Source organism: Trichoderma evansii (assembly GCF_050947405.1).
Source record: "Trichoderma evansii strain SZMC 28006 chromosome Unknown GGI43scaffold_12, whole genome shotgun sequence".
Taxonomy (NCBI): Eukaryota; Fungi; Ascomycota; class Sordariomycetes; order Hypocreales; family Hypocreaceae; genus Trichoderma; species Trichoderma evansii.
The window spans coordinates 515,445-539,836 of NW_028145194.1; the positions used below are offsets into that span (position 1 = coordinate 515,445).

Here is a 24,392-nt window from a genome sequence, read left to right on the forward strand (position 1 = left end):
ATAGTGTCAAGATGTGTAGGTTGAAAAGGGGGTATCTTGATTAATAGCTACGGAGTAATAGTACTGCGCGGAGTAGTACGTCAATCTCTACAGGTTACACACGAGACAAAGCCATCATCCAGCCGGCGGCAAATCATGGTCGAGCATTTACTTGTACGAGAGTGTGGATCATGAAGCCACTTGGGCTAGCTTCCTGCGTTTGTTCCTCTCGTCTTGTTCGGCCAAGACGCGGGCCGTCAGTGTCGCAGCCATCGAGTTGTTGATGCCCTTGATTCTCGAGTCTGTTTCCTTCTTTGCTCGGCTGGCATCGTTCTTCTTGGATTTCTCGTCCTTCTTTTCCCCGTTTGCCTCCTCTTCTGCTTCTCCGGCCTTCCGCTTCTTCTTCTTTTCTGACTTGCCCTTCTTCAGCGTGTGTGTGAGGCCGTTTGCTTGTAAATCTTCGATCCGCTTCTGTAGCCTGTCTAAGTCTTTCTCAGTAGTTGGGAGAATAGCTATGACGTTCTCTTTGGTAAAGGCTTCGCCGCACTCTGGGCAGGCCTCTGCTTTGATCTCCGTGATGGCAACCTCTGCAAATACATGGCCACATGGCACCAGATAGACGGATTTTGTTGTCGGTCCCATCTCCTTCATGGATATAGGGCAAGTCCACTTGTCGCCCGTCTTGGAGAATTTCAGTTTCGCCACATCGCGTAGCGAGCGGATGCCCAGGGCTGCTGGTGTCACTTCGTTGGGGTCATCCGAAGGCATTAGGCCCTGAAGAATTGCTTCATAGTTGTAGAGTCTGCCTCGCCAGTCGGAAACGACCGTTTCCAAGTCGATGGGCGCGTCGCTGAGGGCGCAGTGCGCCCATGCATGGGCGAGAGATTCGAGAGCCGTCGCCTTCAGTTCGGAAATCGTCGGTGCGCGTGCTGCGTTCTTAACAAGCTCGCGGCGCTTGGGGATGGATCCGCCATCGTTACCCATGACTTCTAGAGACTCGTGACGCTGTGTGGTAACGGTATAAATTGCTGTTGCAAGGATTCAAAAAGTCTGGGGATTATGTGTCATTCAGAAGTGTTGGGAAAATGAGGCGTTGCATGTGAAAATAGAATTCCCTACGGAGAAACCGCCGAAAGTATCGATGATAGTGGCGCTGCTACATATTAGTGTTTGGCTCTATGGAGTGTAATAGGCGCCAGGGAGCTCACTAGCGGGTCACCGCTGCGTATCGATAGCAGCTTTCCGCGACTCATGTGCCGCTGTCAGTGCCGGCACCAATGATATGCACTGTATTAGTAGCTCTGTCCCATAGAAAAGCAGCGCAGATACAGTGCGGACAAACGCGCAGCAATACATGAGGCTTAACATACCCTTCTTGTCCTACCCAACCTCATAACTCTATCAAAGCACTCTGTCGGGGGCGCCATGACAGCGTGACCGTAGGTTGCCAGCGAGGCATTCCTTTGTTTGTGTTACATTCTTCATACTTACTATTCTGCGACGACAATTTCTGAATTTTTCTACTCAATAACCTCGGCGTCCTTCGCGTCATCCTATTTACCTGGTGCGGTTTCGACCTCGCAGTCGAGTCGAGCCTCCACGATCCTCAACCTCGGTGCGGTTACATGCGGCGCTTCCATTGAAGCTCTAGCTTGACTTGGGGACGATGGCGCAGGCACAGCAGCTCGCCCTCGAGCGACTCGAGTATATCACAAAGGGATTGCGGTCAAGGTGAGCTGCTATAGTGGGGGGAATTGTCTGAATGACGCAGCTCGCTGACTTAGGTTGTCTATCCTCAGGGCCAACGACGATGTGCGCAAACGATCAGCAATCCAGCTTCGAGAGCTGGTGGTAGTATGCCATCGAGGTGAGGCGACGCCGTGTTCCTCTCCCGCATCCGAAGGACCGCTCAATTAACAACCTCGCAGATCTCAGCCCCGAGCAGTTCCTCTCATTCTACAACAACGTAAACAACAAAATCACCCAACTCATCACACATGGCAGCGACTCCGCAGAGAGGCTGGGCGGCATTTATGCCCTGGACTCTCTGGTCGATTTTGAGGGAGTGGATGTGGCGGCAAAATATACCCGGTTTACTCAGAACCTGAAAACCATCCTTCGTGGCAAGGACACCATGCCTATGCGGCATGCTGCGATTGCCCTCGGAAAACTTTGCCGCCCGGGAGGAGCCATGATTTCTGAGTTGGTTGATTCAGAAGTAAATACAGCTCTTGAATGGCTGCAGAACGATCGGGTCGAGGAACGTCGCTATAGCGCTGTTCTTGTTCTTAGGGAGCTTGCGCGAAATGCACCTACCCTCATGTACCAGTATATCCCAACCATCTTTGACTGGATCTGGGTTGGCCTTCGTGATCCAAGGCAGCTCATCCGCGAAACCTCAGCCGAGACTGTTAGCGCATGCTTCCGCATCATTCGTGAGCGAGACCAGGAGATGAAGCAGATATGGATGAGCAAGATCTACAACGAGGCAAGACAGGGCCTGAAGGTCAACACCGTCGAATCTATCCACGCATCTCTGCTTGTATTGAAGGAGCTTCTCGAACAAGGAGGAATGTATATGCAGGACCATTACCAGGAAGCCTGTGATATCGTCTTTAAGCACAAGGATCATCGGGACCCAACCACTCGCAAGACAGTCGTGCTGCTAATACCAGACCTGGCAAGCTACTCTCCAGCTGATTTCGCCCATTCTTGGCTTCACAAGTTTATGGTCTATCTCTCTGGCATGTTGAAAAAGGACAAAGAGCGTAACGATGCTTTCCTTGCCATTGGAAACATTGCAAACTCCGTCAAGAGTGCCATTGCCCCGTACCTCGACGGCGTTCTCATCTATGTGAGAGAAGGCCTTAGTGTACAATCTCGCAAGAGGGGCTCTGTTGACCCAGTATTTGACTGCATTAGCCGTCTTGCAGTGGCCGTTGGCCAGACCCTGAGCAAATACATGGAGGCTTTGCTTGACCCCATCTTTGCCTGCGATTTAACGCCCAAGCTGACGCAGGCCCTTGTTGACATGGCCTTTTATATCCCACCTGTCAAGCCTATTATTCAAGAAAGGCTGCTCGATATGTTGAGCGTTGTTCTTTGCGGTGAACCTTTCAAGCCTCTCGGCGCGCCGCAGCCAAATACCCTGACCTCGGTGCCAACCATCACCAAGGATGCCAAAGATCCACAGGCGTATGAAAATCGCAAGACAGAGATCAAGCTTGCTCTCAACACGCTCGGGAGCTTTGATTTCTCTGGACATGTTCTCAACGAATTTGTTCGAGATGTGGCTATCAAATATGTTGAAGATGAAGATCCAGAAATCAGAGAAGCTGCGGCTCTTACGTGCTGCCAGCTCTATGTTCGGGACCCTATCGTCAACCAGACCAGTTACCACGCCCTCCAAGTAGTTGGTGATGTCATTGAAAAACTACTTACTGTCGGCATCTCAGATCCAGAGCCCAATATTCGACGGACTGTGCTAGCTGCTCTTGACGAACGTTTCGATCGCCACTTGGCCAAAGCAGAGAATATTCGTATCCTATTCTTTGCCCTAAATGACGAAGTGTTCTCCATCAGAGAAGTGGCTATTTCTATTATCGGCCGCCTTGCTAGATATAACCCCGCATATGTTATTCCATCCCTGCGAAAGACCCTTATCCAGATGCTCACTGAGCTCGAATTCTCGGACGTGGCTCGAAACAAGGAGGAGAGTGCCAAATTGCTGAGCCTCTTAGTCCAAAACGCACAATCTCTCATTAAGCCATACGTTGATCCCATGATCTCAGTCCTTCTTCCCAAGGCTAGCGATCCCAGCCCCACGGTCGCTGCTACTATTCTGAAAGCTATCGGAGAGCTGGCCACAGTTGGCGGAGAAGATATGCTACCATATAAAGATCGCCTGATGCCCCTCATCATTGATGCCCTGCAAGACCAGAGCTCAAATATCAAGCGAGAGGCAGCCCTCCACTCTCTTGGCCAGCTGGCCAGCAATTCTGGATATGTCATAACGCCTTACCTGGAGTATCCTCAACTATTAGAAATTCTGCAAGCTATTATTAGGACAGAAGACCAGAGAGGGCCCTTGCGGCAGGAGACGATTAAATTAATGGGTATCTTGGGTGCATTAGATCCTTATAAACACCAGGTGAGCTGCTTGGCCCCCTTTCTTCCCCGTTATTGCTTTTCTTTTCAAACACCAAGTATTAGAAATATGATGGGCATTGAATTTACTAATGGCTAAATGCAGCAGGTTGAGGAGAAAACGCCTGAAATGCAGCGACGTTCCGAGTCAAACCAGTTGACGGATATATCATTAATGATGACTGGATTAACACCGTCCAACAAGGAGTACTTTCCCACAGTCGTCATCAACGCCCTTTTGCAGATTCTCAAGGACCACTCCCTGGCACAGCATCACGCCGCTGTTATTGAAGCCATTATGAATATCTTCAGGACTTTGGGATTAGAATGTGTGTCATTCCTGGATAGAATCGTTCCTGCGTTCCTGCTAGTAATTCGATCATGCCCCCCTACCCGTCTGGAGTCGTACTTTAACCAGCTGGCAACGTTGGTGAGCATTGTGCGACAGCACATCAGAAACTATCTCCCTGAAATCGTGGAAATACTCCAGGAATACTGGAACAAGTCCTCTTCATTGCAAACTACAATCCTGTATCTGGTCGAGGCCATATCGCGATCTCTTGAAGGTGAATTTAAAATCTACCTGGCATCTCTTCTCCCTCTGATGCTTGGTGTGCTTGATAAGGACGCATCTCCAAAGCGAACACCTTCTGAGAAAGTACTCCATGCCTTTTTGGTTTTTGGAGCTAGTGCTGAAGAGTACATGCATCTCATTATCCCCGTTATTGTTAGGACTTTTGAGAAACAGGGGCACCCAACCTTTCTCAGGAAGCAAGCGATTGACACCATTGGCAAGATTTCACGTCAAGTGAACTTGAACGACTTTGCGGCCAAGATTATTCACCCCCTAACCAGAGTGCTTGATACTGGGGAACCACAGTTAAGACTCGCTGCGCTCGATACACTCTGTGCTTTAGTGCAACAGCTTGGAAGAGACTATATACACTTTATGGGGACCGTGAATAAAGTCATCAATCAACACCAAATCCAACACCAAAACTACGATCTTCTAGTTAGCAAGTTACAAAAAGGGGAAGTTCTGCCGCAAGACTTGACATCAGACGCACAGCTTTTGGATATTGGAGATGAAACTCCTTTTGCGGATCTAAACAACAAGAAACTGGAGATGAACGCTATTCACCTGAAGGCTGCTTGGGATACAAAGGGAAAATCAACAAAAGAAGATTGGCAGGAATGGCTCCGAAGATTTAGCACTACGCTACTCACCGAATCGCCAAACCATGCCTTGCGAGCGTGCGCCAGTCTTGCAAGCGTCTACTTGCCACTGGCACGAGAGCTCTTCAATTCAGCCTTCGTTTCTTGTTGGAGCGAGTTGTATGAACAGTTTCAGGACGAGCTGATTCAGAACATTGAGAGCGCTATCAAATCGGAGAATGTACCCCCTGATTTGCTCGGTCTTTTGCTCAATTTGGCTGAGTTTATGGAGCACGATGACAAGGCGCTGCCCATCGATATACGAGTTCTCGGTAGAGAAGCGGCCCGTTGTCACGCTTATGCAAAGGCGTTGCATTATAAAGAACTAGAATTTCTACAAGATCAAAGCAGTGGTGCTGTAGAAGCTCTCATTGTAATCAACAACCAGCTACAGCAGTCTGATGCAGCTATCGGTATTTTGCGCAAAGCTCAGTTGTACAAGGAAGGCATTCAGCTCCGTGAGACATGGTTTGAGAAATTGGAGCGATGGGAAGAAGCGCTGTCCTCTTACAACAAGCGTGAGAAGGAGGTACCTGCTGATCAACCAATCCCTATCGATATTGTCATGGGCAAGATGCGCTGTCTTCACGCTCTGGGCGAGTGGGATGCGCTCGCCAGCTTGACCGGCAGCACCTGGGCCAACTCTGCTCCTGAGGTCCAAAGAATGATTGCGCCTCTTGCTACGGCTGCCGCGTGGGGTCTTGGTAAATGGGACTCAATGGATAACTACCTTTCGTCTCTCAAGAGATACTCACCGGACCGTTCATTCTTCGGCGCCATCTTGGCTCTTCATCGCAACCAGTTCAGAGAGGCCATTGCCTGTATTGAGCAAGCTCGAGAGGGCTTAGATACAGAGCTCAGTGCCCTTGTCAGCGAATCATATAATCGGGCATACCAGGTCGTTGTCAGAGTCCAGATGCTTGCCGAGCTGGAAGAGTTAATTGTGTACAAGCAGTGTGACGAGAAGAAACAGGCTACCATGCGCAAGACCTGGGAGACTAGGCTGGAAGGATGCCAGCGCAACGTCGAAGTTTGGCAGCGCATGTTGCGACTGCGTGCCTTGGTAATTGCTCCTTCAGAAAACATTCGCATGTGGATCAAGTTTGCCAACCTCTGTCGCAAATCGGGACGCATGGGACTGGCTGAGAAGTCACTGAAGCAACTGATTGGCTCGGATGCGCCGCTTGAAGCCTTGATCCCATATTGGAATGATAACAAGGTCGTCGAGAAGCAGCAACCAGGGCAAGCACCGCGCACCCCTCCAGCGGCTCAGGTCATCTATGGCATGCTCAAGTACCAGTGGGAACTTGGTCAACAACCATCAATGAAGGCGTCAGGCATTGCCGAGAGGACTCTGTACTGCTTACAGCGATTTACCAATGACTCGGCCCACCGCCTGGATCTTGCAAAGGCCCATCTTACCGCGCAAACTGGAAGTGACGTAAACCTGTCTCTCGAATATGGCTTCCAAAACCAGATTGACCCGTCCGTCATGAGTCCACAAACGCAGCGAGCATTGGTGGACCAGACAGTGCTGCTGGCGAAATGCTACCTACGACAAGGAGAGTGGCAGATTGCCCTCAACAAAGATGACTGGCAGAATACCAAGATTCAGGACATTTTGGCCTCGTACTCGCAAGCTACCAAGTATAATCCTCGTTGGTACAAAGCTTGGCATGCCTGGGCACTCGCCAATTTTGAGATTGTACAGACCTTGACCGCCAGAAACGAAGGACAGATGTCAAGAGCAGACCAGACGATGATCATTGAACATGTTGTTCCTGCCATACAGGGCTTCTTCAAATCCATCGCGCTATCTGCGGGCAGCTCGCTTCAAGACACGCTGCGTCTATTGACGCTGTGGTTCACACACGGAGGCAATTCAGATGTAAACACGGCTGTAACCGAGGGCTTCGCCAATGTCAGCATCGACACTTGGCTGGAGGTTATTCCTCAACTTATTGCTAGAATCAATCAACCAAACAAGCGTGTGCAGCAATCTGTACATAACCTCCTTGCCGACGTTGGTCGAGCACACCCTCAGGCGTTGGTCTACCCCCTCACCGTTGCTATGAAGTCATGGCAGAATAGCCGTCGGTCCAGGTCCGCGGCGCAAATCATGGATAGCATGCGTCAGCATAGCGCCAATCTAGTTGCCCAAGCAGATACAGTCAGTCACGAGCTGATCCGAGTGGCTGTACTTTGGCACGAGCTCTGGCACGAAGGTCTGGAAGAGGCGTCGCGGTTATACTTTGGCGACCATAACATCGAGGGCATGTTTGCTGCATTGGAGCCACTACATGAACAACTGGAACGAGGACCAGAGACATTGAGGGAGATATCGTTTGCACAGGCTTTCGGACGAGATCTGAAGGAAGCTCAAGATTGGTGCCATCAATATGAGACAAGCAGGGACGTGAACGATCTTAACCAAGCGTGGGATCTTTACTACCAAGTATTCCGTCGCATTACCAGGCAGTTGCCTCAAGTCACCAGCTTGGAACTCACATACTGCTCGCCCAAGCTCTTGAACGCTAAGAATCTTGATCTAGCCGTTCCAGGAACGTACAAGAGTGGACAGCCCATCGTGAGGATCATGTCTTTTGACTCAACCTTTACAGTCATCAACTCCAAGCAAAGGCCGAGAAAACTCAATGTTAATGGCAGCGATGGTATTTCATACGCTTTCCTGCTCAAGGGTCATGAAGATATTCGTCAAGACGAGCGTGTGATGCAGCTATTTGGCTTGTGCAACACCCTGTTGTCCAACGATTCCGAATGCTATAAACGACATCTTAATATTCAACGCTACCCCGCCATTCCACTTTCTCAGAACTCTGGTCTGCTTGGCTGGGTTCCGAACAGTGACACATTGCATGTTCTTATTCGGGAATATCGTGAGAGTCGCAAAATTCTTCTCAACATAGAGCACCGCATAATGCTTCAGATGGCTCCCGACTACGATAATCTTACGCTCATGCAAAAAGTCGAAGTGTTTGGATATGCTCTGGATAATACAACAGGCCAAGATCTTTATCGTGTCCTTTGGTTGAAATCTAAATCGTCCGAAGCTTGGCTGGAACGGCGGACGAACTATACCCGTTCTCTCGGCGTTATGTCTATGGTAGGCTATATCTTGGGTTTGGGAGATCGTCACCCGTCCAACCTTATGCTGGATCGCGTTACGGGCAAGATTATCCATATCGATTTTGGTGACTGCTTTGAAGTCGCCACCAAGCGTGAAAAATACCCGGAGAGAGTACCTTTCCGACTTACGCGCATGTTGACATATGCCATGGAGGTTAGCAACATCGAAGGAAGCTTCAGAATTACATGCGAACATGTAATGAGGGTATTGCGAGATAACAAGGAGAGCGTAATGGCTGTGTTGGAAGCGGTAAGTTATAAACACAGCATAATCTTTTGACCCAGAACTTTTGAGCTAATTTTCTACGTGACAGTTTATTCATGATCCATTACTTACTTGGAGACTTACAAATGCTGCTTCTCCCGCCGGACCTTTCCGATCTGAACGTGAGGCAGCGTTGGCAGGCCCCCAGGCCATGCGGGCACGACGGCAATCCATTTTGGACGCTGATGTAGCTCCATCTGAGCTGATGGCAAACGTTGAGTCATCAGCGCCTCCCACCAGGCACAGGGCCCGCACGAATAGCTCGGCGTTTCCAGATGGTATCCAGGCCAATGGCGCCGAAGAGAGAGAGAGCCAGAACGCCAGGGCAATTGAAGTTCTCGATCGGGTTTCTCAGAAGCTTACGGGGCGGGATTTCAAGCCCAACGAGGAGCTGGATATTATTAACCAGGTGAATAAGCTCATTATTGAAGCTACGAAGTTGGAGAATCTGTGTCAGCACTACATTGGATGGTGTAGTTTCTGGTAAACTTGGTGAGATGGAGCATGGTAAGCGGAAGGAGAACCTGGCAAGGTATAGCGAGAGAGCGCACTCTACAGAATTATTAGCAGCACTTCAGCATCAGATCTATTAGGGAAGGACTCGAATTCGGATATTTTTGGGCAGCGGGGGATTACGGCAAACGTGCACGTATTTGTATGAGTCGCTCCCTCTTCTCTTGGCGTGGCCTTGAGAGTTTGGAAGGGAGGACGGGGCTTTTGGCTATGGCAGTTTGTTTGCGTGCCGGCCTGAGTGGTATAATTGTAATCATCTTGATGAGCGAGCAAATATTCTTCTTTTTTTTTTTTTCCATTCAACATTATATGACATTGGAGTATTATTAGTTGCTGACACATCGAGTTTAACGTATAATATTTTTTTTTTTTTTAAAGCTCTTCCCGCTGCCTTTGTCAAGTCTTACCATTTGTTATTTCTGCTACGTAGCTTATCGCTCATTCTATAACTGCTCTAGTGATTATTTATGGCGGTGGATTTTAATTGGAACTCCCCATTGTTTTCTTATTTGATGACCACAATTGAAAATGTTATAAACGAGATCGATTACTGTTGCTTTCATTGTCAGCAGCAATACCTAAATGTATCTTACAAATCCTCTCGTGTTCATTTAAGCCTTCCTGTTGCGCCATATCAGAAACCTGATTAGTATCCGAAGCTTCTACGAGAAATCCGTCATTAGTCTATTCTATAATTAACTTTAGCAGATGTCTGACTGTCATCTGTTATATCCTTTTTCAAGTAAAGGGTTGTGCTTATCGTCCCGGTTTTACTGGCTTGCTCGCATAACCTTCTTTTTTAAGAATGAGAGAGAAGGAAGTCCAAAAAAAAAAAAAGGGTCTGTTTACTAAACTAGATCTTTTTTTTATGGAAAAGCTCATGCAAATAGCGCCGTAGTCATACGTATACGAGTAGTTGCCGCTTTCCGCTTCGCCGGATGCTTGCACGTAGGGCTTATTCCATTAGAGTAGTGGGGGAGTGTAATATCATAGCTTTCGCCACTCAACAGCGAGTTGGCAAAAATATGCTGGAGAAAAAGACATGCCACAAATTGATGCAAAAAGTGGTCGAAATCGGTAGGCAGAAATGAGAGCCGATATTGTATTCTAGAGGGAGTTGGGGGCTACGAGTAGAAGGAGAAGACGCTTAGTTGCTGTGTAGCAAACTATACCGAAAAAAGAGAACATATCCTTGGGTGTCTCATGAGAAGGAAGGCTGCTACAAGTAGGATTAGCTTGGTTTCAGTGAATTCTTTATGAGCCGGCCCAGTCTAATATTGGCGTCTCTATGACCTTTGAATCACAGCCAGCACGCAAGTCAAAAGCTCAATGTATGCTGAAGCTAAGACGTTTCACCATGGCAATTCATCTTTATCTTCTAAGAGACAAAATCGTGCAAACAAGGCTATCATAGTGTATCCTAGCGATCGACATTGGATATGTCGCTGCAGTGAGCGCCTTAGTGCGTCAAATGATTCGAGTAGTTTGCTTATCACCAACATTGGAAGCATTTCTCCACCCAACATCATCTTGATAATAGCTGCCGTCCTGAATATGAAATATTAAGGGAGTACCAACATGTGTATTTTTAAATCTCTAGGTAAAAAATGTAAATGGATGCCCATATTATATCCATGATGAAGCCTCCGTTTGCCAGAAGCCGGAGGTGTATCAAGAACATCCCAAATCATACAAATAGAGCAAAGGGCAAACTATTAACCCACAATAGAAAGCTAACAGAAAACATTACGCCGGCAATAACTTCTGAGATAGTGCGTACGTATCTCCGTTAGTCTGCTCACGGACCCTTTGCGAAGGAAGCGATCCCATCACAAGCGTTGGTTCGCATGCTTTTCCTTGTACAACAGCAAGTAGTACAGACTAACAGTAAAACTGGAGCAATAAATCCCACCACCACCATCTTTGTGCTCCCTTAATTGATGGCATAAGAAACTAGACGTCTGGCAGCTGAGAGTCATCCTGCATGGGGCCCCGCCCCTGCACATTTCAGCTTTAATGCGGCTAAAGGAGCAGGGCGTGTGTACGGTGTAGAACGTTGGGCATAAATAGAAACATATAGGCGAATAATAAAAAAAGGGGGTTCGTCTTCAAAGTGGAAAAAAAAGAAAAGATGCTAGATGGTATTCGTCTATGCTCGTATATACCTAGATGCAATAAAACATGATGAACAAGAAGATAAAAATGATAAAAGAAAATTAAAAAGTGATAGAAACCTTCCATGTATCCGGGTGTGGAAGACTATGTATGTTTGTTCCACAAATCAAATGCAAAATAAGAAAAGGAGCCAACGCCACTTTGCACTTAGGCATGCATCTCACTCTTTTACCCTCTTATATCTCCGCATCCAATCACCCCCCTACCCCCTTGAAGCAAGCATCATGTGATGCTGCGCTTGTCCGGCGCATTATGCTTCCTTCTTGGGCCTTTTTGCCGTCCAGACCATGGTCCTTCCAATGATCTGAATATCTACTTCGTCAAAGTTTCGGCGTAGGCCTTCTTCGAACACGGCTCTGCTGTCTTGCCAGTTGTCAAAGATGCCCTTTTCGTTGTAGAGTTTCATGAGCCGCTCGGCGAAGAAGTTCATCGGCCTCTCCTCGCCGAGGATGGTCGTTCCCACGAAGACGCCGTCGTCGGCAACGTAGGTTTTTAAGACGTCGAATACTTGTGTCTTGCTCTCAGGGGGGCCGGCGAGGCAGTGGAGGAGGTAAAAGGTGGTTATCGAGTCGAATTTTTCGCCAGTTGGTAAAGGTAGTGGCTCGTAGATGTTGGCAATGACGGTGTTCACTTTTATGCTTTTCCGTGCTTCGTTGATACGAGCGGCAGCTTGACTTAGTGTATTCGGGTTCAAGTCGATGAGTGTAATCTCTTTGCATGGTGTTTCGGCTTCGACGGTTTTGGCAGGGTAGTATCCCGTTCCGACGCCAACATCGAGATGTCTTTTTCCTATTGTAGCTCTGAAGAGAGGAAGCTGGACTTTTGTTGTTGAACATTCCCAAGCATAGTGATTTGATATCCCGAGAACCCATAAATCGTAAAGTCGTAGCTTGAACGGCGTGTAAGCGGCCGAGCCAGCATTCTGCTCCACTGGCGACCTCAAATGCACAGTATCAGATTCACTCATTGTTATCATATAAAAGGGTTGAACTTCCACAGAGCTGTAATAAAGAGAATCAAAATGCAAGGCTGAAGGAAAGGGGATATGGCTTTATATCGAAAGAAAATTTGTTTGGAAACGAATAGGCTATTGTCTTATCAACCACATATACAAACTGGCAGGTATCTCGTATATATATAGATGTTTTTTATTAGTGCATAAACCAAGACTGTAAGCTACTCATAAGCTGCTTGGCCTCCCCTCTCTCCATTGTTAGCAGAATCATTTGCTACGTCGATATTAAGGGTGGGTAACCCGGATCTAGGGCACTAATATCTTTGGTGATCCACCGGCTCAGTCCCAGTTCTTCGATGTTCGTATAAGCAAAAAGACAAAAGGTCTGATGGTGTCAGCGAAGCCATTTTTCGCCATTCGCCATCATTCGTCCTTCGGCATGGCCATGCCCTTTATTTTACATATTAATCACCGACGTCGCACGACGTACGGAGCCGATAGGTTTTAGTCGCCCGCGCGACAGGCTCCAAATCCGACATGTGGCCCAATCAGGTTGGAATCTGCGCGACACCGCGGAATTGGTGCGTCTTGCTCAATGCGGTGAAGTCTCAGCCCTGAGAAACTTACTTTCAGACAAGCTTCCATGCACTAATTCTCCAAATAGCGCTGCCGCTAGACTCGCTCGAGGCCGAGACGTTGGCCCCGCCCGAGCTCTTTCGCTCTGGTCGACTCCCAGCTTCAGCTTCGCGCCGCGAGCCCAGCCACGGGCCAGCCAGTCTGCATGTGCCTGGGCGTCACTGGTGCTGCTTGAAAAACTGCCGTTCAGAGACAATTCCGCGCATCCCCACCCTATTGTGATTCCCATCTCGTCTTAGCTCATCCTGGTCCTTGTCTTGGTGTGTGAGCGGGAGGATTTTGGCGAATGGAGTAGTATCTCGCGCCACTCGGCAGAGACTGAACCTGTCTGTCTTACGGCTATTTATTTGTAGCAGGATCGGAGATGCGATCTGAACAGGATCCAATTTTAGATGTATTTCCGTGTCAAAAAAGGTCCGTGGGCCGTGGCATCGTGGTGCGTGCCGGTGTCGTATACACTTAGTTGTCGGGTTTCAGCCGCAAATCGTTGGTTGTGGGAACATGATTGCCGTTATCTGCGAACTACGTTCCCACTCTCACACATCTGTTAGCAAATACTGAACTTAGAAAAAGCTTCGACCCCAGTTCTTATAACTATCAAGGCAAGAATCATCATCATCATCGTCAGCATCATCATCGTCAGCATCATAATCAATCCAATTATCATTCGACGTTATCCGTGCCCTCTAATGTCGTATTTTCCGTAATATTCGCCACCTGCCGTTCATGAGTGTATGTAACTGCATTATCTGTCTCCATCTCATGGCACCTCGGCAGTTATCGCTCCACTGTCCGTTTACAGTTCATCCTTCTTTTGCGAGTTCTTCGCATCCTCTTCATACTCACAGGCAGCTGGTGTTCCTACCTCCATCTTGTAGACACACTTCTCAGCCTCGGTTACTCTCCAGACCTCCTCTTTCTCCGCGCATCCGAGCCAGACGTCAGTTCGTCTCTGGGGACCGTTCCAGCATTGCTGACCATTGTCGTACCGCATTACCATCCTAGGACCACTGCCAAGACTCTTACCATCCACCCTCTCGTCATCATCTGCCATCTCAATATCAATCCTATCAAAGTTGCCCATGTTGGTGGATCCGTGACCCTTTTTGGATTTCTGCATTGTCTTGTCGAGCCAGCAGATTTCATAAGTGTATTCACCAGAATCAATCTCAGCACACTTGCCCTTGATAGCGCGGAAAATGTCGGATGGGCCATAGTCCTTCTGAAGATCTGACTGGTCTGCCTCAAGATCTCTGATCTTGTTTCTGAGATCCACATCAGCTGCCTCGGCGTACTCTCGGGCAGTTCTGACTTCCTTTGATTCTGATCCATCGCTGGGAGTAGCGGCAATCAGGCCATTTTCAACGAGCCATTTGCGAATAGACCGGAGTTTGTCTTGAACAACATTGCGGATAAATGGAGGCAGGTAAGCATCCAAGTTGTACACTAGAACGAAAAGAGGTTTAAAGTTAGCAAAACACGGAAAGACAAAATGTTATAAAAATAGAAATAACAACAGGGGAAAGTTGATAGTACTTACAGACGTCTGTGTCCTCGCCAAACTCATCGAATGCTTTCCAGTTTACTCCATTACTCTCGTCATCCTCTTTAAGGATCTCGTTGATGTCAGACTCATGGAACTCGGACTGGTCAGACTCAGCTTCACGGGCCGCGTAGTCATCCCATGATCTAACGGCAGCCTTGACTCCTTCGTCGTTGAAGTTGGGGTTGTAATCTTGCTTGAACTGCTTGAGAATGGCTTCGAGCTCGTTCTTCTTGGCGCGTAGGCCTTCGCGGTCTTCCGTAACTAGTCTGAGAGCTTCTCGCAGCTCCTCAACCCTGTCCTTAGCAAGGCCAACAAGGACACCAAGCTTGCCGCCAGCGCCCTCGCTCTTAACAACCTTGTTGCTGTCTTCCTTCAAAGCTTCGGCATATTTTTGTTCGAGATCTGCTTTTCTGGCTTCAATTTTCCTTTTATCATCCTCCAGTATTGTGATGCGACGCTCGACCTCCTGACGGAGCTCTTTTGCCTCTTTAAGCATTTGCTGCTTAATTACGCTGGCCTTTTCAACGCTCTTCCTTCTAGCATCAGCGAGTTTTCGGTGTTCTTTGCCAATCTCTGCACAGCGGTCAGGGCACTTGACGCCATTGACATGCCCGTACTCTTCTGATCCATCACAGCAGACATCGTAATCGCAGATGCCATCGTTGACGTAGGAAAACGGAATGTAGGCTCCAATGTGACCCTTGTTGGCACACCAGAATCCAGGCAAGGATTGAGTGGCATTTGTAGTACCAGATGGGCTGCCAATCAGGGGCTGTTCAGGGGAAAGAGGGTCGATGAAGGCACAAGCAGCGGTGCCGGGTTCGTCTGAGCCGTCTGGACAGTCGCAGGAGTGGTCGTTGACGCGATCCAGGCTGATTTTGATGGAGGGATTGGAGATGCAAGTAAATACATCCTTATCCTGGTAGTGGGAGACGACTAGATGGAATTGGCGTTTACAGATCAGCAATTGGACTCCAATTGGACCAGTGACAACAACGGCCAGCTAGTAGTTGCAACACATCATGGATAACATTGGGATGGGCTTAAACTTACACTCGGGTCCAACTCCACGTGGCACGCTGCCAGCAGCAGCCACCGTGAAGGAGCACACGGCACCCAAGAGAGCCAACGACTTTGGGTGCTGCATCGCGGGCAAATGGCAGGGAATTGGGGCAATGTCGAGACGAAGATGGCTTGGAAGGGAAGCCCAAGCTCAAGCTGTCGCCAACTCCAAGTAGACAAAGTGGCAGCTCTCTCCACTCCACTGGTTCGGTGGGCTTTGGCCTAGCTATAATCCGGCAAAGCTCCGGCACACTAGGATAAGGTGGTCACTCCCCACATCGCGGGGTACTAAGAGAAAAGTACCCCTCCATAGGGAAAGAAAAAAAATAAAGATGTTCAGCCTCAATTATTATTGCAGCTTCTAATTATACTATACCACTATTCTCTTTTTCTCTCCAACGACCATGGCCCCTGCGCCCGATGCCACGGCTCTGAAGAGCCTCGAAACCCTCATTCAAACCGCAGGAACTCTCTTGAAGCAACTCCAAGATGTTCTCGGCGAAATTCGAAACAACCCAGACGCTCCCTCAGCTCCAGCTACCTCTTCGGTCTCAACAACGCCTCTCGATGCTCTTGCCCTCGCCCGCGACTCAGCGACCCTGATCAGAGCTCATTCTACCAAAGTCTCTCTGCTCATAATAAACGAGCCCTTCACCCCCAGCGCAGTCTCATCCGTCGTCCGTGAGCTAGTCAAGGGCCCTATACCCGGTCTTGCGGCATCCGTTCAAGCATGTGATCCAAATATCTACACTTTGGCCTTTCGGCGTGAGTTGGCGTCAAGATGCCAGCGCGTGTTATCAGGGCTAGCAGAACTCCTAGAAAAGATACCTAAGGATGGTAAAGTGTTGCCAAAAGAGAAGGAAGGATTCGGTGCTGGTGGAAAAGGCAGCATCGCATCGACTGGCGTTCTCTGGTCTGCTTGCGACAGTCTCGTTACTCTTGCCAATGGCAACGTTAGCGGATTCTTTGTACAGAAGATGAACGAGTGGAAGGATACTCTCAATGACATCATGGAAGAGGTCAAGGAATGGGGAGATGAAGAAGCCGACGAAGAAGATGAAGACGAAGACGACGCTGGCGACGATGTGGATGATCTTGCAGACCAAGTCGAATCCACTCACATCTCAACCCAAAACATGCTCGACGACCTCATGAGCTCACACCAAAGCATACCCGCCTCCGACCCAGACGGCATCCGCCCTCGCCTCGAATCATCCCTCCGCCGCCTCCGCCTCGTCATCATCCTCTACACAGCCATCACCAAGCGCCGCATGAAGAAGCTCCCGTCTTTCCCACAGAGTGAAACTGGCAGCACGACTACACAACGACTAAATGAGCTTGCCCCCTTGCTGCAGAAACTCCCCAACAGCTTCGAAGACCTTGCTGGTGCCTTTTACGAGTTGCGACCAAAGGAGATTGACGATGCCATGGACCAGTGCTTCCTCGATGCGTTTGCCGTCAGCGAACTGCTGAGTGAGAGCTGGGATGGCTCGAAAGATGAGTTTACGGAGTGGACAGAAAAGTTTCAAAAGGAGATTAAGAAGGCATAAGATGCAGCACAGCATATAAACGCTTGGATAATAGACTATTTCCACCGTAGCATATCAACTAGCAATGACAAATTTACAACTCCCAAGCCATATTTCCTCCCCATGTTCACTCTTTTTGCTATTCATTTCCTGGTCTGTCTCCGACAATTGATTTCCACCACTGCAAGCCCATCATCGCTTTCAGCTGATCAAGCCATGTTCTCCATTTGGAGACGGACTAGATTGAACAGCCACACAACTCTTTGAAAGAAGTACACTCATGACTTGTCATCCGATGACAATGGCACTTAACAATTATTGGGAGTTTCATTCCTTTCTCAAGCTAGAAAAAAAAAAACCGCTGTTCAGTATTCATCTTGTGATGCTAATCTAATTCATAGCACAACGTCCCACAATCGCTAAATGCATACACCGTACACACTATATACCTATGCTACACGTCAAATTCCAAGCTGCAATTCCATTCAATGCTGCTGTCCTGGTTCATAAAGCTACCATCAACTCCATAATAATATTGATAAAACGAATTGAACCCCCCTTGCCCCCATACTCCAATCTCTCCACGATATTATTATACCGTTCAAGTCCCTTCACTCCTTAATGCGTAGTCTGAGTAGTCTCATGTTCAAGCACGCTGGATTGCCCCAGCTGCTTATCTTCAGCACCATCTTCGACTGTGGGAGTGTCGGGAGTAATCGTCAGCTCCGGCGTGTCGAGGAAAGGGGGTATGTTTTGCGAACTGTTCGCTGCCTCGCTAGCATTGGAAGTAGACTCCTTGCTCATGTCGGAAGTTTCGACCCTAAGAGTTCGCTCTATATGCTCAGCGCCAGACTCCTCCTTTTCTTCTTCAACCTGGGGAAGTGGACTGCTTATGCCCTCAGCCGTTTCTGTCTGGTTAATTACAGAGCCATCGTCAATGTTGACGCCAACAATTTCAGCCAAGCTGCGGAAATTTAGCATGGGCTCGCTTTCCGTCTCACCGTCACCACTGTCGCTACGATTGCCCATGCTTTGTCTCTTGGCAGCATTGGCATCCGGACCGGCGAGTCCCTGCCCAGGGTAGCTTCCTGAAGGACTATCCGCTGACGAAGAGCCGAGTGAGGACGCATTGCTCATATGCCTTAAATGCGACCCTCCCCGGGGGCTTGAGGTAGGAATAGGCAGTGACGTTGATGAAGTCGCTTCCGATGCTCCAGATTGAGGCTGCGGCCCACGATCAATCCCTTTGCCCTTGTCACCGGCGCTTTCTACCTTCTTATCGTGATCTGGAGCATCAGGTCCTTTGGATGATTGCGATGCCGCCTGCATTGTTGCCTCCAGTCTGAGATTACTGGCTGCACTATTGCCTCGCTTACGACCCAGACCCAAGGAGAGACTACTTCCACTGGCTCCGCTCAGGCCGCCCCCATAAGGATCTTTGCCCTGCTTCTTGAGAGCTTTTCGCTCCGCCTTTTCGCGCTCCTTTTCTCGTTTCTTTGCTTCTTTTTGGAGTGCCTTTTCTACTTTGCGTTTTCGTTCTTCTTCGGTGGCAAGAGACAATCGAACTGCTTCCCTAAGCATCATGTCCTCAAGTTCCTCCATTCTAGTACGGCGAGTGCCGTCTGGATTCCGGCTAGGAGTCCTCTCGGCAGGTTCCTGGCCCTCTGCCGCATCAGGTCCGCCCAAGCTTTGTCCTCCTCCGGGAGTAGTAGTCCCACCGCTGCTCGCCCCTGTATTCCTCCTGCCAAACCTGCTGGTGCGCATCCTTGACCGAGACTCATTGCCTCCTATCAAAAAGGCTGCGGTGTGGAGAGCAGTGGCCGCTGCAGCACGACGTGCCTGATGCGAACGCGCCGCAGCCAGTTTAGTAGCCCAGTCGGGTCGGATGCGATCAGTAGTGATAACGTTGGGTGCGTTGACGGACAAACTATGCGCCCTTCTCCGCCCTGTCGTCGCAGTACCCGGGACCAAAGTAGAGCTCAGGGAGCTTTGAGAAGACATGGCGGTATTAGAGGCGGTGGTGGAAGTCGCTGTTGGTGCAATAGCCAAACCGCGTCGAAAGGGGGGTGGTTCGTATGTAACGCCAAACTCGGGTACTTGGCAGTAGGGGCAGGCAGAAGGCTCTGATATCAGCATATCTGGGGAGTCTTCTGCAGAAAGACCTTCATTTGGATTTCGTGCCTCGCCATCAGGGTGGTGTTCGGGAAGATGAGGGTCGGATCGCTTGATTTGGACAAAGCATTCACTGCAAATCGGCTGGTCACAACATCTTGTACGGTTGAGGTACGGGGGGTACGTCAGGAAACAAATGGGGCATTCATCTGCATCTTTGTAAAGATAAACCTCGAGCGGCTGGCCGTTGACAAACGGATCATGAGGAAGATTGATCTCCCTGGGGCCCAAGTCAGTGGATGATGCATTGCGAGAGCCTACACTTAAGGCGGCAGCTAATGCTCTCGCCCTTGGCTTAATGGAGCCCTTCAAGGGCCCTGCCGTCGATGGAGAAGGTAACGCTGAGTTCGTGCCCGAGCCGCTAACATCTGAGGCAGTTGAGAGCGTCCTGGGTCCCATCTCTACCGTCAGATTGCTAAAACTCGGGCCGGAGAGAAAATCACTTGACGGCGGTGGCGGTCGGAGCATCAATTCAGGATCAGGAGGCGCATCGGCCGCCGGGAGAGGCAGACCCCGAGCGACTGCGATGAGCTGGTGTTCAGCCCAGTTAGAGGACCAGTCATTAAGGCCACGCCAGAAGGGTGCCATCTTTCGCTCAACCTAGTTCTTCCGAGTTAGATGCCAGTAACAACGTCAACATTGAGTAAACAGCAACGCACCTGCAGCTGTCTGACAACAGCTTTGTTGAAATCCTCAGTCCCCACATACGTCCCCATGGTGACAAGATATCCTCCGTCAACATGTTCCTCTCGTATACTCCGCTCGCGCTCTTGGGCTCGTAGGACTCGCTCGCGCTCAAGCTTCCGGGCTTCTCGTTCTTGCTTTGTCTCACGATGCTCGAATGGGGCATCTGGTCGGTCTCTATTTCGAGACGAAGAACCAGTTCCTATGCTAAGAAAACTACGCTCAGTCCTCCCTAGCTGAAGGCGTGGATCTCCGACATCAAAGCGTCGCTCCCGGCCACCGGAAAAGCCCTCGGGATAATCGGAGTGAGACTCTTTCGTGTTGGTGTTACCCATTGTGAGTGAGTGTATGCTAAAAATGTAAGAAGGAAGAGGATAAAAAAAAAGCGGAAAGTAAAAAAGATAAAGAACTCAGATAGTAATGTGGATGGGAAATGGGTTTCCGAAGAGGGATAGCAGTCGAAGGGCAGTCAGGTAACGACGTATCGTCAGTCGACTGTGAGCCAACCCTTCTCCAACCTCAAGTCCTGTACGGGGACTGGATGCACCCTATTCGCAACAGCTGGTGCAGAGATGCCCAGGAATCATGCGCGAGAAGACGGCGCTCGATAACTGGGAGTGCAAACAGTGGCACGAAGAGGAGTAGCTGAGCGGCAAGCACCAGGTCTCAGCTTCCTTGCGATCCGCCACGCAAACAACAGGAGCGACTTCAGCGACTTCAAACGGCTGCACAAGGCAGATGTTGCATAGTGGTATTCGGAATTGACGCCCGTAACAGGCAGCCAGAGCCTCGCTGCAGCCAGAGATGTGTCGGGCGCTGTGCTGGGGCGAACTTTCGAAGATGCCGGTGGCGAGGAGCAGCTCGCGGCTCGTAGCAGTAACTCGATCCGACCAGCCAGTAGCGGGGCCGGATGGATATTGGCTTTGGCGATAGCGCAATGCGCAAAAGCGGGCGGGAACTGGAGGAGGAGCAGCTACAGATGAGCGTTGGAGGATGGATGGAGAGGAGAATGAGGAGGCAGCGACTGATATAGAGGGGGATGAAGTTAAAGATAGGTGAATGCGAATGCGCTGCTGCTTTGGGTCTGTTGTTGTTGAAAGCGGGACAACGACAGCACAAAGCCACTGCTTAGAGGTAATTCCATCGGTCGCGGTCAGCCTGGGCAGAATCGCTGCTCCCCCACCTTCTGAAAGACGCAAAAGATGGAGAGCTGTCGGGCTGCGCCAAAAAACAAAGTACCCCGGCCAGAGGAGGTACAATCCGGAGTCCGGAGCTGCTAAACAGCCGCCAATACGACAATAGACGCACACAGTCACAGTTGTGAATTAGGACACGAGTTGTAAAAGAGCTATATTATGGAAGCTTATGCTATTATCATTTTTATTATTGAGGTGCGCTTAGTTTATCAAGTTGAATATTAACGTCTAATTGGCAGAAATAACAGTTGCTACAACTGTAAACGTGTGCAGTCAAAGCTGTATACGAAGTACTTCTTGACGTACTCCACACAAGACTCATGCAGCAGAAGCGCCTGAGAGCGCGATATCTGGCAGCCAATGCAGCACACGACCAGGTATATTTTGGCGCACGGAAACAGCATTATGTAAACTGCGCCAATTATAGAATATTCTCCTGCATATAGGAGGCCTCTTATTAGATGCAGCAGCTGCCAATGCGATAATACCGTACCATACATCACGATAGGTAGAACTGTGTGCTCATGATTACAGCATTCCCTACCTCTCTGGCTCTCCGCCATGGCTGCTGTGGCATTCTTTGGTGCTTCAGTCTCAGCAAAGCAGCCAGCACGCCACCAACAGCCTTCAAACGCTGCATCCGCGCTGAAGCTACGGTTGAGCCGATAGTACCTGAAACATGCAGCTACACATCTGCCAACAAGGTTCTTTCAGCCTTGCAATCTCGCAAACAAGAAATGCCTAGACCGGGCTGTGCACTTGATTTCTAGCCCTCCTTTTCATCGTATATTCCTCACCGACAAACAAATATTATACTGCATTGGCTCTCCCAAGCTGGAATCAGGCTCTTTATAGAATAATCCGGTCAGCAGCCCTCCGAGGTACCGCTCTGCGTAAAGGTACTTTCGGGACAGCCGGATTCAGTCCACTCGTACGCGTACGTACCTTAGTTACTTGCAACGTTAAAAGACCGCTGGAAAGCCATATTTGCTTGTGATGCGCAACGATGATGGGCTTGTAAATTGTAATATCTGGCTGCTTATTGCTTACCACTAGATAAGGTTGTAATATTCTGGTTTTCTCCCAAGATCTGTCCAACAGCGATTCATCCCTTGCGCTGTATCTCGATGAGTCTCTCAGGACCCCTGCGACTACCGGAACCGGACTTTTGGTCTCAATTAAGCCTCATTTAGCAAATGCACAAAACCGTTAGTCCGCAATCCTTCCGGTTGCTGCGCGCGCACTATTATCCATTATCCAGGCGGTGTACTGCACTTTTACATTTCTCGCCTGCCTACTAGATCTCGTCTCTGTTATGGATAGAACGAACAGTCTTTGCAAAGTAGATTCACAAGGAAGTACTTGTGGTATGTCTACATTGGTGGAATTGCCTTCTAAGGAAAGGTTGCTAATGGTGAGATCATTGATCGGCACGCTCTGCGTGTCAACGTCATCATCAGGGCACGCATGTGAATAGTGTCCCTAGCTTCCGACCCGGCCGTGGAAACATTTAGCCGGTCTAGAGATTAGTCGAGGTTAGTTTCAGATTCATACTAGTAGCAGATATATGTAGAAGCAATTGTTAAAGACTTTATTAGAAGAAGTAAAAAGAAAATGCTATAAGTCTATGGCGAGTCTATATATGCTGTTAATTAGGTAACTGTTTGATTCTTCGTCTCAAGTGTAGAGTTCCAGCATCCTCGGGTATCTATCTCTGGCCAACGCAATACAATGCAATGCAAGGCAATCCCATGCAACAACCGTTCATCATTTCATCATTCCACTGCCGAGTTATCTTCTCGGGGCCCACGATTGCAGCCAATCTCTCATCTTATCAACGTCTGCTCTTTCGCCTTCAGCAGCGGCAACGCACCATTCCAGATCCCAAGCCTTTTCAGCAGCCACAAGCTCTGCTAGTTTGCGGCTGGTCTGGCTTGTTTCGTCAACACAGAGATATGCTGGTTCCGACGGATTGAGTGCCCCAGGCAGAAGCGGCTTAACGATAGGGAGCACTGCTGCGGCAGATGATCGTTTGGGTTCAAGTCCAGAATTCACTCGCCCAGTTTTGCACCATTCGTTGGTGCAGTGCGACTTTCCACATCCCGTAATCAGCTGGCTGAGATATCGCCTCTCTATTCTTCGTCGTAGAGACTTTCCTTCCGGATCATGCATGCTGACATACAGAGGTCCGAAGCATATTGAGCAGAGACCAATGTCGTTTGCTGGGCCCCTAACGGGCGAGCTTGGAGTGCCAATCTGGCCCCTTTGCCCAACGCCGTACAGTGTTCGACCACAATTGACATTTCGACAGACAATGGGCTTCGATCGGACCGCCTTGTCAAGCTCGTGATGCTTCAGGTGAGTTTCCATGTCTCGCAGGCGAATGATTTTATCACATAGATGGCACTCTGTGGTACGAGCCCCGTCTGCCAATTCATGGGCTGTCATTCCTGAAAGTACAACCTCGGGTGACGGATTAAAGGGGTCCCCTTCTTGAGGAACTTCGAGATGGCAAAACCGGCAGAGAATAATCTTGCCGGGGCACACGGTTGTGCGGTGACGTGCTAGATCCGAGAGCGAGTTGGTCGAAAATTCACAGGATGGGCAGTTGTAATCTGTGTGAAATAGTCTGTCGTGCTTGGCTTTGCTTAGAGGCGAATCTCCATGAGCCTCATCATGATCGCAGTGCCAATGGGCCTCATACTCGGGCGAGCCCTTTTTGAATACCGACTTGCAGATGGGGCAGAGGATATTGTTCCTCAAACAGAAATTCTGGTGTAGAACCATGGTTCGCTTCGGGACCCATTGTAAACAATTCGTACATTGCTCTTCATCTGCGGAATGTTCTTCCTTGTCAAGTTCCATAGGTGCCTCGCTTGCCGTTCCCTCCAAAGGAGCAACCTTTGCTCGAATTGTGTAAGCAACTGGCGTTGTCTCCTTGACGTCTGAATCAGGATCTTGATAACCATGAACAGATATGAGTAGACTCTCTGCATCCTCGAGCTCGATATTCGTTGGCGATATCGTAATAGATTTGACGCCGTACTGAGCAGGCGAAAAATCTCCAAAGACATGGACAGCTTCCCGAGGCAATGCTCTCTGTTGGCGCGATTTTGGGGTGATGAAAAGATCTATGCTGTCCGCATCAGATATTCCACTTAGAGTGACGACT

General features: G+C 49.3%; 6 protein-coding genes across 6 annotated transcripts; 2 read left to right on the forward strand and 4 right to left on the reverse strand.

The window, feature by feature from the left end:
* Positions 1–77: 77 nt before the first annotated feature.
* Positions 78–1,173, reverse strand: GGI43DRAFT_71811 (Rtf2 RING-finger-domain-containing protein). The gene has a single exon (XM_083210202.1). It carries the CDS (start codon positions 961–963, stop codon positions 169–171), a length of 795 nt encoding a protein of 264 aa, XP_083059854.1. The 5' UTR covers positions 964–1,173; the 3' UTR covers positions 78–168.
* A 183-nt stretch (positions 1,174–1,356) lies between these two features.
* Positions 1,357–9,760, forward strand: GGI43DRAFT_407283 (armadillo-type protein). Its single transcript, XM_083206217.1, has 5 exons — positions 1,357–1,710; positions 1,779–1,846; positions 1,908–4,129; positions 4,232–8,737; positions 8,802–9,760. The coding sequence occupies exons 1-5, from the start codon at positions 1,646–1,648 to the stop codon at positions 9,237–9,239; spliced, it is 7,299 nt and encodes a 2,432-aa protein (XP_083059855.1). The 5' UTR covers positions 1,357–1,645; the 3' UTR covers positions 9,240–9,760.
* Positions 9,761–11,690: 1,930 nt separating this feature from the next.
* On the reverse strand, positions 11,691–12,407 carry GGI43DRAFT_384575 (class I SAM-dependent methyltransferase; the record flags this gene model as incomplete). Its single annotated transcript, XM_083203540.1, has 1 exon — positions 11,691–12,407. The coding sequence occupies one exon, from the start codon at positions 12,405–12,407 to the stop codon at positions 11,691–11,693; it is 717 nt and encodes a 238-aa protein (XP_083059856.1).
* A 1,136-nt stretch (positions 12,408–13,543) lies between these two features.
* Positions 13,544–15,817, reverse strand: GGI43DRAFT_72210 (glucosidase II beta subunit-like protein-domain-containing protein). Its single transcript, XM_083210203.1, has 3 exons — positions 15,631–15,817; positions 14,572–15,513; positions 13,544–14,477 (listed from the first exon to the last, which is right to left on the reverse strand). The coding sequence occupies exons 1-3, from the start codon at positions 15,722–15,724 to the stop codon at positions 13,828–13,830; spliced, it is 1,686 nt and encodes a 561-aa protein (XP_083059857.1). The 5' UTR covers positions 15,725–15,817; the 3' UTR covers positions 13,544–13,827.
* Positions 15,818–15,983: 166 nt separating this feature from the next.
* GGI43DRAFT_407285 (uncharacterized protein) lies at positions 15,984–17,275 on the forward strand. The gene has a single exon (XM_083206218.1). The coding sequence runs from the start codon at positions 16,044–16,046 to the stop codon at positions 17,187–17,189; it is 1,146 nt and encodes a 381-aa protein (XP_083059858.1). The 5' UTR covers positions 15,984–16,043; the 3' UTR covers positions 17,190–17,275.
* Positions 17,276–17,476: 201 nt separating this feature from the next.
* Positions 17,477–20,721, reverse strand: GGI43DRAFT_72244 (uncharacterized protein). The gene is made up of 2 exons (XM_083210204.1): positions 20,000–20,721; positions 17,477–19,940 (listed from the first exon to the last, which is right to left on the reverse strand). Exons 1-2 carry the CDS (start codon positions 20,357–20,359, stop codon positions 17,787–17,789), a joined length of 2,514 nt encoding a protein of 837 aa, XP_083059859.1. The 5' UTR covers positions 20,360–20,721; the 3' UTR covers positions 17,477–17,786.
* Between the last annotated feature and the right edge of the window lie 3,671 nt (positions 20,722–24,392).

Excerpts from the sequence above, each read along its gene's own strand:
- GGI43DRAFT_71811 (XM_083210202.1), bottom strand. The coding sequence starts at position 963 with ATGGGTAACGATGGCGGATCCATCCCCAAGCGCCGCGAGCTTGTTAAG.
- GGI43DRAFT_407285 (XM_083206218.1), top strand. The coding sequence starts at position 16,044 with ATGGCCCCTGCGCCCGATGCCACGGCTCTGAAGAGCCTCGAAACCCTC.
- GGI43DRAFT_72244 (XM_083210204.1), bottom strand. The coding sequence starts at position 20,359 with ATGGGTAACACCAACACGAAAGAGTCTCACTCCGATTATCCCGAGGGC. Across the intron at positions 19,941-19,999 it reads CTGTTGTCAGACAGCTGCAG|GTTGAGCGAAAGATGGCACC; the intron begins GTGCGTTGCTGT and ends CGGAAGAACTAG.
- GGI43DRAFT_72210 (XM_083210203.1), bottom strand. The coding sequence starts at position 15,724 with ATGCAGCACCCAAAGTCGTTGGCTCTCTTGGGTGCCGTGTGCTCCTTC. Across the intron at positions 15,514-15,630 it reads ACGTGGAGTTGGACCCGAGT|TCGTCTCCCACTACCAGGAT; the intron begins GTAAGTTTAAGC and ends AATTCCATCTAG. Across the intron at positions 14,478-14,571 it reads TGGCGAGGACACAGACGTCT|TGTACAACTTGGATGCTTAC; the intron begins GTAAGTACTATC and ends TTTTCGTTCTAG.
- GGI43DRAFT_407283 (XM_083206217.1), top strand. The coding sequence starts at position 1,646 with ATGGCGCAGGCACAGCAGCTCGCCCTCGAGCGACTCGAGTATATCACA. Across the intron at positions 1,711-1,778 it reads ACAAAGGGATTGCGGTCAAG|GGCCAACGACGATGTGCGCA; the intron begins GTGAGCTGCTAT and ends GTCTATCCTCAG. Across the intron at positions 4,130-4,231 it reads TAGATCCTTATAAACACCAG|CAGGTTGAGGAGAAAACGCC; the intron begins GTGAGCTGCTTG and ends GGCTAAATGCAG.